This window comes from Pholis gunnellus, assembly GCF_910591455.1.
Source record: "Pholis gunnellus genome assembly, chromosome: 5".
In the NCBI taxonomy this organism is placed as follows: Eukaryota; Metazoa; Chordata; class Actinopteri; order Perciformes; family Pholidae; genus Pholis; species Pholis gunnellus.
The window spans coordinates 9,004,072-9,015,263 of NC_136531.1; the positions used below are offsets into that span (position 1 = coordinate 9,004,072).

Here is an 11,192-nt window from a genome sequence, read left to right on the forward strand (position 1 = left end):
CATTCTAATGTGACAGTCATTTACACTTCATGAACACCTAGTTCTGTATCAGTTCAGAGGACACGGGGAAACACGAGCCGTAGACATGTTTCACAAACTAGCTGCCTCCTGTCGGCCTTCTTTGGACTTTTAAAGCTGCTGGTTTGAACCCCCGGTGGTCAATATGAGTGTTTTTGTCTAAAACAGCCTTCTCCAGTGTATTACTGACGTTTTGGTCTTCCGCTGTTCCCCAGTGTGTGTGTGTGTGTGTGGCGCTTGTCTGTATGTGTGGGTGGGTGGGATTGTCCGGCCTAGACAGCTGAGGGGTCTTTCAGAGGCCACAGTGGCCTTGTTTATCTGAGAAGGTTGGCCCTTATCGTGCCTGAGGGGAAAAAATCAATAGGCCTTGGTTCCTTTGGAGACAAGCTCGGTTTACGATGCCACTGTGGCCATCTTTTAAGTCTCTCAGCCTGGCTTGGCATTTATCTCAGTCTCGCACAAGATGGACAACACCACCAAACATACAAATGTACAGGAGTGTCTCCCGCTTTCTACCTTCTACATGTGGAGACTTGAGTGGTTTGTCATGGTTAAGCCTGGTTTTGTTAACGTGTTTATACTTCTCAGTGTAAGGTGGACAGAGTGACTCCTCGCAGACTGTAAAAGGCTAGTTATCTGGTCGACTGTGTAGACACGCCCAGGCAGGAGATGGCTGAGCTCAGCAGCTGACCCCCTGCGACGACTGGACTCGGCATGGGGAAAGGGTTGGTTGGGCGCCCTTAACAGTAGGGGGCGAGGTAGTGAATCATGTGACGGTGTTACTTGATCTCCACCCTGGATACACTGACAGATAGACATGCTTTGCCTCTTTATTTCCGTTCCATCAGCGTTACCGGGCAAAGCTATTCAGTAAAAGAGAAAATGGAATATATTTTCCCGTAAAGGTGGGTTTCAAGGTTGAGGCCCACTGGCTCAAAGAAGTGCATTTATTTCCTTTTTGCTTATATTCTGTGTTATTAGCCTTTTGGCTATTGTAAGAGAAGGCAAGTGTATGTTAAATACTGCAGCAGAGAAGATAAAAGCCCCTCGAGCTGGTTCAAGACTGTATTCAAAATGCTGCTAACACTGCGCTCTGAATGGCCCTGGTTTATTTAGATTTGATTGAAAGCAATTAATCATATCTTCTCTGACAATTCCTTGTGTGTGTGTGAACTCTATGCGGATATTCTTGTATTTCTTGTGTTTTTAGACGCGCGCGTGGGTCTGCCTGCGTTGGAAAGATAGGTCAACCATTTGAGGATCTGTGCAGCCTTTTCTCCCTCCTCTCACTCCCGTCTGAGTGAATGCCCTTTGTTGAGCTGTGCCCTGAGATGCTCCCGCCATCTTAGCTCCTTCGGCCATGACCCACGCTCCTCACCCGTACCTCCCTCTTGCCCCCCCCCCCCTTCTAATTCCCTCGCTCTTCCCAGTGAATTGCAGACTTAGAGAAGGGGATCAATAAAAGCACACTGCATCTTGATTTGACTGGCAGCAGGGCCTCAGTCAGAGCAGAGGGCTGCCTGTTTGTATTCCGTGTGTGTGTGTGTGTGTGGGTGTGTGTGTGTGTGCGTGTACAGAACGATGGGGTACTTTAAACAGATTTTTCTACATAAATGACACCCCACAATTTTTGCAGGGTTTCAGTTGATATCTAGCGCATGAGTGCGAGCTGGAGCTGGTAACGTTTTTCTATTAAAATGCTAAATCTTTTTTACTCTGTCGTCTTTGTGTCCAGGTCTGAGCTCAAGAAGTCCCCTCAGCGAGACCAAGAGCACCTCCTCTTCCCTCTCGGCCCTCAGCGACTCGCTCAACAGCTCGGAGGGCGGAGACCTCACCCACGGTAACGAAGAACTCAGGGGCCTGCTGGCCCTGCCCTCCTCCGCAGGAAGCCAGTCCAGCTCTGGAAGCCACTCGGGATCAGGAACTGAGGACAAGTCTGACAAAGGTAAGGAATTGTGGGAAATATCTTCACCAGATGCACTTCTCAACAACAGTCTATATATTTATATATTCATGACTGACAAGGCAACAATGAAATACAAGTTTAACATTGATCGACAGTGACCAAACAATAGAAATGCTAGAATGCATTTTCCCCTGACCTCGGCAAGAAGACATCCTTCAGTACTTTTATCGTTCAAAAATACATCCGCTACGCTTCCACAGCGACTGATGAGGATTGCATTCTCAACTGTAACTGCCGTATGAGCGCAGTGCAGAGCGGCGGCCAAGCGCTAGCCAGTGGGACGCAACAGAGAGACTCACGTGCACGTGCGTCCGGCCCGGCTATGTAAACAAAGCGAAGAGAAGCTCTGATTACAACACACAGAGAGAAAGAGCCACTTCATTCTCAGCTCCGGTAGCCATTACTCCAGCATATCTTTACATTGCAAATACTTGTTTGCTGCTATATTCTATTCTCTACCTTAACCTGACGGCTCCCTCACTGATCGGGTGATGCTTGCATGAACGTGTGTGGTGAGACTCGTGTCCTGAAGTGTTGTAATGTGTGTGTGTGTGCATAGTATATAGGTGTTTAATTTGATTAAATTTAGAAATTATAGTCCAGCTAGTAATCCCTGTTTTCATCAAATGACTTTACAGGACATACTATGATTTGTTTGTCTGTGGTTTTCATTTGAATGAGCTACTGTACTACTAGACTTTTTGTGACTTTTTTAGGGTCTCCCTGTACTTTTCTCAACATAATATAAAATTACATTTTTCAACATAGTGTATGACTTTTTTGTGACTTACTTTACATTGACTTTTTTTTTGGCATACTATACCATGAATTTTTATTTTGTTGTAGATACTCCACTATGACTCAGTCATAGAAAAACTTTTTTCAAAATACTATACTATGACTTTTTATAGCTTTTTTTCAACATACTATGCTGTCTTTTTTTAAATACTTTTTTAGACATACTATACTATTTCCCTTTTATGACTTTTGACATTCTGTACTATGAAGTTTTTCCGACATACTATACAGATTCATTTTTTTATGACTTTTTTCAACATACTATCCTAAGACTTTTTATAGCTTTTTTCATCAGACCCTACTATGACCTATTTTTCCATGTAATATACTATCGCTTTTTTATGACTTTTTTCAACATGTTTTTCATGACTTTTTTTCCAACATGCTAAACTGACTTTTTTCTTTTCTTTTTTATGACTTTTTAAAGCTTTAAAAAAAACTATACTTTTGCTTCTTCTTGACTCTTCAACATGCTATATATACTATGACTTTATTCGTTTTTTTTGCATAATATACTGTCTTTTTTATTGTTTCGACATACAGTTTACTATGACCTTTTTTAGGACTTATGATACCCTGACCTTTTTTAAATGACTTTTAATGACATAACACACAATTACCTTTTCAGAAACTCCTTTACAACATACTTTCTATGAATGTTTACGACACCATATCATAATTGTAATATAATTGTAATATTGTTCCAGAACTGACAAAGTAATTTTGACCTAAATGGAATGACGGTCTTTTGCAAGACTACTATATGACATTTTAATTCATTTAATTTTATATAGCGTGAAGTCAGAACAGAATTCATCTGGAGACACTTTTGTTATGAAGCCAGTCCAGATCGTACGCAGCACTATGGTGACAGTGGCAGGACAAAAGTGCCCCCTTAAGCAGAGGGAGCAAGAGGCAAAGAGAGAGGGACGGGTAACGGTAGATATAATTGAATTATTATTATAATAGCAGCAATGGATATAATATTATGATTAATTATAGTAGCAGTGGGTGTCAAGCAGGGCCACGGTAGCGGGCACAACCATCATCCAGGTGTACCCCGGTCCATGGAAACCTGTGAGACAAGAGAGCACAAAGACTCCGGGGAAGAAGCCAAGTTAGGAACATGCATTCACGGGACATGAATATATACAGATGGAGCGGAGGAGAGAGGAGAGAGGAGCTCATTGTGTCAGAGGAAGTCCCCTGGCAGTCTCGGCCTACAGCAGCATTACTAACGGCTGTTCCAAGGCAAGCCGGAGCCTTTTCCCTTTATTCTGGGAGCGCAGTGTTCTAGTGGGGTAATAAGTTACTATAAGCTCTTTTAATAATGCATGACCATTTAGGGCTTTGTAAGTAAGGATACGGATGTTAAATTCAGGATTCTGCATTCTGTATTTTAAAGGGAGTCAGAGCAGAGAAGCTAATACGGGAATAATGTGAATAATGTCTCTTTTCTTAGTTCTTGTCGGTACACGTGCTGCAGCATTCTGGATCAACTGGAGAGACTTATTGGAGCAAAAAAAATTTATAGAATAGTATGTCATGAAAAGGTCATTAAAATGGCAAAGTATTTCATTAAAATGGCAAAAAAGTCAGAGTATTTCAATTTAAAAAAAAGTCATAGTATATGTCATTAGAAAGTTAAAAAAGTCAGAGTATAGCAAGTCATTAAATGTGGTAGTACAGTATATCATAAAAAATTCATAGTATAGTATGTTGTAAAAAAAAAAATTATGGTGTACTATGTCTTTAAAAGTCATTAAAAAAGTATAGTATAGCAACACCAAAAAGTCCTTGTATATAGTCATAGTACAGTAAGTCATTCAAAGTAATTGTTTGTAAATAAAAGTCATAGTTTAGTATGTGAAAAGTAAATCCCTATAAAGCCGTAGTATAGTTTGTTTTTAAAAAGAATAAAAGCAAATAAAAACTACATTATGACTTCTATTGCGATGGCAAAGCTTTCTAATCACCCAGATGATGTCACCGGGGTTATCTGGATAAACTCCACACCGTCGCAAATGTGTCTGACAGGTTGTATTCTGAGAACTGTGGAATCTGTTGTTATTTGGAGCTCAAAGTGAAGATATCTCAACCATCGCTGCATCGCTGCATATATATACTCTGGTCTTTTTCCCTGCATCTGTACTCCCTTTGTTCCCGTTTTCTATAGATGCTCTCAGAGATTTCAGCGATGCCGAGTCTGAAGAGCACATAATCATCTAACCATTAAAATCATTAAAACCGATTCAGTCTCGACTGACCCTCTTTTCTCTCTCTCTCTATCTCTCTCTCTCTCTCTCTCCTTCTCTACAGGCTTCGAATGCGTCTTCTGCAATTTTGTGTGCAAGACGCGTAGCATGTACGAACGGCACCTTCAGATCCACCTCATCACGCGGATGTTTGAGTGCGACGTCTGCCACAAGTTCCTCAAGACGCCCGAGCAGCTGCTGGAGCACAAGAAGTGCCACACCGTCCCCTCCGGAGGGCTCAAGTAAGGAAAGCAAGTACAGACAGAGGTTCCTAGCTCCGCCCATCCCCCCCTCCCCTCGTCAATTCACTGCACACTGCACACACACAGACCAACGTTAGGGGGTGTGCAAGCTATGGCAACAGACTTAACGTTTCAGGCATCTCACAATGGTTTACATGCAATATGTTTCTCATTTTACATATATAAAATGATGCATGTAAAATAAAGGATACAAAGAGACTGCTGGCTGATGTTATCATAAATTAGAGCTGATTGTAACAGCCTATTTGAAGATGTGTGTAGCCATGTGTCCTCTATCAGTTAACCTCTCTTTAATGTCCATTATTTGCAGCCAGCAAATTAAATGATACAAGCTGTAGTTGTGCTCGACCGCCTCTCTTGGCAAGTGTAACTTATTAGACGGTGGTCTCTGGGTGTGCAGTGGCTGCTCTGAACAGAAGGGAGAATGGGAAGGAGATGGAAATGGGTTTCCCCCTCAGGGCCTGTTGTTCCACTGCCCACAGCTAACGGCTATGCCAGAGAAAAACATCTGAGGAAATCTGCATTTTACAAACCTACCATACAGACGCTTACAATATAATATAGAGGCACACCCCCTAGTCAGATCACGTACGTTTGTAACATCTTAGTGTAGACATTGACACAAGACACGGGTCAAAGGATGGCCCTAAAGCAAAGCTTTCAAAGACAACGCGTAACTCTATCTCAGTGTAGTTTGTATCCCAACCCGCACATGTACAAATACACTTTTTGATGTAGCTCCAGTCCTCCTCCATGCTTCCCTCCCCATCTCCATACTCCAGTCCCACAGGAGCCTTTGTTGTACTGTAACACGTTTATGTCCCATAACAGGCCTGTCGAGCCCCCATAAAGCCCATCTGTTGATCTCACCATCCACACCACACACTGACGATGGTCGTGTTTGAGTTCAGGCCGATCCACAATAATGTACCTACACACACACGTTCAGTTCTAGGGTAGCGGTTAACAGCATTTCTGATGATAAACACATAACTTTTTGCCTTCATATTTAGGAACAATGCAGTAAATGGAACATTTGTCAAAGATCCATTTCAAGTAACACCAGCCATTTTTTTCTCATAACTCCAGTCTGTGCATGTACAGAACCATTATGATTATCGCCTCATCTCGTCATGAACAAAGATCTGTGTTCTATCTCTCTTTTTTTTTCTGTGCAGCCATCAGTGGAGATGGGATGTTTTAAACATTGCTAAATGTCTGGAAATGGTATCATTTCACTAAATATGAACTAGGAAGCTGCAAACACAGTTTACATTGACTTATATTTGACCAGATCACAAACACACAAGACGCCCCCTCATCACTCAAAGATCTCCACAAAGCATCTTCAGTCCCTAACTTGAGGATTTGCTGCTAGCTGTAGTGTGTGAGTGAATACATGTAAAGGAGTTATAATGGTTTTAAATGTTTCTTCTGTCTGGTGTTCATGTTTCTCGAAGCCAGAGTGATTTCTCTTGAGCCATCATTCAAAAGGGAAAGAAGTAGGTTGTGGATATTTTAGAGCCTTTTTATTCAAAGGAGAAAGAAAAGAGATTGAAGGAATATTTATTAGATTTAAATTTAAACTTCTTTGCTGCAATGTTTAGACCCGCACATGTGGGTTGTATTTTCAGCTCTTTAAGGTTTACACATCTCTTAATTTATGTAAACCACATTAATGTTTACTTTCAAAAGCAGGCAGGATTCAACCAAACAGGTGTAGAATTACTTAATGGACACGAAGGGCGAAAAGGTTCCAGATAAACTCCCATTACCTACATTTTTTGACCTCCGACATCCAGTTTTTTTTTTTTTTCTAGACTAGTGTGTACACGTGTATACACTCGAGCAATGTGAAGTGTTTCTATATATACATGTAGGAGTGTGTAGAAAGGGAGAGAGGGCCTTGACCATTTGGAGGTTTTTCTGAGGTGATTCTGTTCTGCAGGGTTTGTGAAGCGCTTTGGGGCCCAGAGCAGATGAAAGGTGCTATTTAAATGTAAGTGCCACTCCATTCCTTCATTTCCCTTCATGTCCTACTGCTCCAACCCTTTCTCCAGCCTGTCACCCCCCCCCCCCCCCCCCCACCCCCTTCCTCCTCCTCCTCCTCCACACACACACATACCTGATCACCTCAATTCTCCCACCATTAAACTGCCACACATACCACCATGAGCACACAGACCTCTACATGACGCACACTTTTTCCTTTACCTGTCCTTCTCCTCTTCATCATTTTTGTGTTGTTCAATTTCAAGGTGTGTTCTGTGGTTTCTGAACGTACACTCCCCCCTTCAACTGTCCTTTTGCTTTTGTGTGTGTGTCGTGTCCTCCCCTCCCTACTTCCCCTGTTGTTGCATTGCCCAGGTGCCCTTTCTGCATCTACTCCACCAATCGTCCAGCGGCCATGGAGTGCCACCTTAAGACGCACTGTAAGATGGAGTACCGCTGCCGCATCTGCCAGGGACTGTGGCCGGACCAGGCCTCATTGGAGGCCCACATGCGCGGGCACCGCCTGGGCAACCACTACAAGTGTGAGCAGTGTGGCTACTTGTCCAAGACGGCCAACAAGCTGATCGAGCATGTGCGCGTGCACACGGGCGAGCGGCCCTTCCACTGCGACCGCTGCTCTTATAGCTGCAAGCGCAAGGACAACCTCAACCTGCACAAGAAGCTGAAGCACGCGCCGCGCCAGACTTTCGGCTGCCAAGAGTGCCCTTTCACCACCACACACCCCTTCGTCTTCAGCCGCCACCTCAAGAAACACCAGAGCGGAGGAGCGGGGGGTCTGGACGGAGGCTTGGGAGGAGGAGGAGGAGAAGAAGAAGAAGAAGAAGTGGAGGAGGACGAGGAGGCGGGAGAGGAGGAGCTGCCACTCCAGGGAACGTCACCGGGGGTCTCTTCGTTGCGAAAGAGCCGGGAGAACTTCCTGTTTAGCAGAGGAGGGGGGAGCAGCGGAGGGAGTGGGAGTAACAGCCCTCTCATGAGTCTGACGGCGTCCCAGGCGCTCCAGTCCGTCGCCCTGTCACTCACGCTGGGCAAGTCCCGCCCGCTGGATGCGACTGGCCCTCTGCACCGCTTGGTCGGCACCAACGGCAGCACCACCACCACCACCACCAGGAACCCCGGCGGACCGAGCAGCGGCAGCCCCTCCCTCTTCCTCCCCTCCTCCCGCCACGTGTTCGAGCAGTACAGGAACTGCGACCGGGCGCACCTGATCCCCCTCACCACCTTGTTCACCCACAACAGCCGCTTCACATTCCACTCGCACCTCCACTCCAGATGGCGGCCCGCCACATCTCCTCTCCTCTTCTCCTCCAACTCGGCGTCGCCCTCCCGCTCTTCCCCCTCACCCTCCTCCCACAAACACTCCTTCCTGGCCTACCTGGGACTGATGGAAAGGGCCAAGACTGTTTGACCTCGCCCTCCTCCTCCTCGTCCTCCTCCTCCTCCTCCCCTCACTCCTCGGACGGTGGTGTGAATTGACACTTGACCACTGCAGTGGGGGCAACGTCTTTTCCAATCAGACCAGCAGAATAAGCTGGAGCAGACAAACATATTGAAGAAAAGAAAAGAAAAACATTTATAAGAGAAAAAGGCTGTACATGCTAAAAATGCATTTATATCAAGAAGCTGCTTTTCTTATCAGTTCTATCAATTGAATTATTACTACTTCAACTACTACTCTCTATTACCTTTTATTTTTCTGTTTTGAAATGTCTGAATGACTTGGACCCAGTTGCATTATCTGAGGAAACTAACGTATCTCAGTTTTATAGATATTTTACTTTTAGTCGTTTGACGAGATAAAAAGATGAAACAAAAACTTGCAAGTGCTATATTTTAGTGCATTTTTGTCTATTGCTATTATGCATCGAAATAGCATGCCTGTGTTTCAACTAGCTTTGACGTCATTAGGAAGCTAAATTCGAGATATCCTGAAGTGTTAGCGGTGCAACGTGGACAGAACCAATGAAACGGGAGCGCTTTTCGTCGTAAAAGGGCACGTTTCCAAAGCAACGCCTCAAACCACGCACTTACTTATTTATCAGTCTTGTACATAGTTTTGTAGCCCCTCCCCTTCCCATCCTTTTGATTTCCGTTGGGTTTTTTGTATAATGGTGAAACCATATTATGCATAGCTGCTGCCTGATATCGCCTCTGTCTCGGAATAAATACCATTTAAATGAGTTACTAGCTAATTGTAATAGTTTTTAGTTTTTTTTGTAAGCTCCCTAAACAGAAGATAAGCTGTGATAATGTAAATAAGGAAATTCTGACTTATGACAAGAAGCATTCTACATTTATTACCAACAATTTGATTTGAATATAAATGTAAAATGTTTGACAATGGATTTGCACTCATAGTGAAATAATGAGAAAACAGTCAATCGATTATTTCTGAGACCAGGTGAGATCAGAGCAACTTCATGTGCAGAACTATGTACCCCGCACCTATACCTAGAAGAGATATATGAGATAACTGTTTTGTGGAGGTGACCGGCTCCGGGTTAGCAAGCTACCCACAGCCACGGTCACCACAGGCCGATTCAATGGTGCTTTTTGGAGCTTTTTGTAATTTTTTGTGTACAAAAAAAAAAGAAAAAAACTGTTCCAAAATGACTTGAATGAATGTATTTTTGTTTATGTACATGGAAAAAAAGAAGCGATACAGAAGTTGTGAGCAGGGACGTCGTCTGTGCTGCAAACGACAGGAACGTGAGCGTGTTTGGTGGCCTTCTGTCTTTTTCTTTTTGTCTTTCATTTTTTTTCACTTTTTTTACTGAGCCTTTTACATCATAATAAAAACATTTTCTACTAACATTCATAGGGAACCCATCGTGGAGAGGAAAAAAAAAAGAAAAAAAGAAGCTCCTGTTGGTGCAATGATGAAGCAAAGCCATTCACTTGTACAGCATTGTTTTCAATGGCACTGGCTTCTGTATGCCGGCAGACATGGTACTGCCCTGCCCCCCCCCCCCCCCCGTCTCTTTTGAACCTTTTGAGTTTTTAATTGCACTTAATATAGTTACACTTCAAGCCAAAAGCACTTAAACCTTTTATTTTCCCCTCTTTTTTTTTTTTTAAAGTGCAAACTTAGATCCACCGAGTTACCGTAATGTGAAGTGGACAGCAGTTGCTGGAAACGACTCGATCGTCAACCCTCGGTTTCACGCGTAAGCATTTCTAGCAGTGCAAAAGGGCCGGCCTCTGTGAAATCACAGAACGTAAATTAATACAAATTGCATGAATTAGACAGCATAGGTCAAGCTCTCCCTGGGAACTAAAGGTCCCAGGCTAAATTGTGATAGCCAGTTTTGCACAGTGCTGCACTTTTTGATTAAGAGAATATGTATTTATCCGTAAAATGTTTCAAAAAGAAGTGTGTTTTGCGAGACGGAGCAGCAAAGTACAAGCAAGCATTTTATTTTGAAAAAAGCTTTAGCCATGATCTATAGCGCTTGTGTTTTTAAGTGGTCTTCAAGCCAAAATCTCTTATTGTGAAGGGATTGTTTTCTTTATTTTCTCCTTTTGTCTATTTTACTCATGCATTTTCCTACGATGAATCATTGTTGCTTTTTTTTTGTTATTTTTCTACTTTAATCATGTCAGAAAAATGTTGATTGGACAGAGAACATGAATTGTCGAGACCAAAATGTAACACGCCGCAGGATGTGATGCTAGGATTGAATCCGTCACGTCCTCTTCTGGAGCGAAGCCTCGATTGTCCCCCTTTACACTGTTTGTTTGTTCCTTTTTGCTCCGTCAATGTCTGGCATGCTGGCTCCGGAGTGAAAGGAGCATCTCTCCGACACACACACACACACACACACACTCTCTCCTTGTACTATCTACGTTATCTTTTATACTCTAGTGCCACTTGGTGGAAGG

General features: G+C 43.5%; 1 protein-coding gene across 1 annotated transcript in view; it reads left to right on the top strand.

Moving 5' to 3' along the window:
• Positions 1-8,763, top strand: part of znf827 (zinc finger protein 827) — a 60,201-nt gene extending 51,438 nt beyond the window's left edge. Inside the window, exons 12-14 of the mRNA XM_079160280.1 lie at positions 1,754-1,963; positions 5,102-5,279; positions 7,668-8,763. Of these exons, the coding sequence (XP_079016406.1) occupies positions 1,754-1,963; positions 5,102-5,279; positions 7,668-8,718 (1,439 nt within the window). The 3' untranslated portion in view covers positions 8,719-8,763. The remainder of the gene's footprint in view (positions 1-1,753; positions 1,964-5,101; positions 5,280-7,667) is intronic.
• The last annotated feature ends 2,429 nt before the right edge of the window (positions 8,764-11,192 follow it).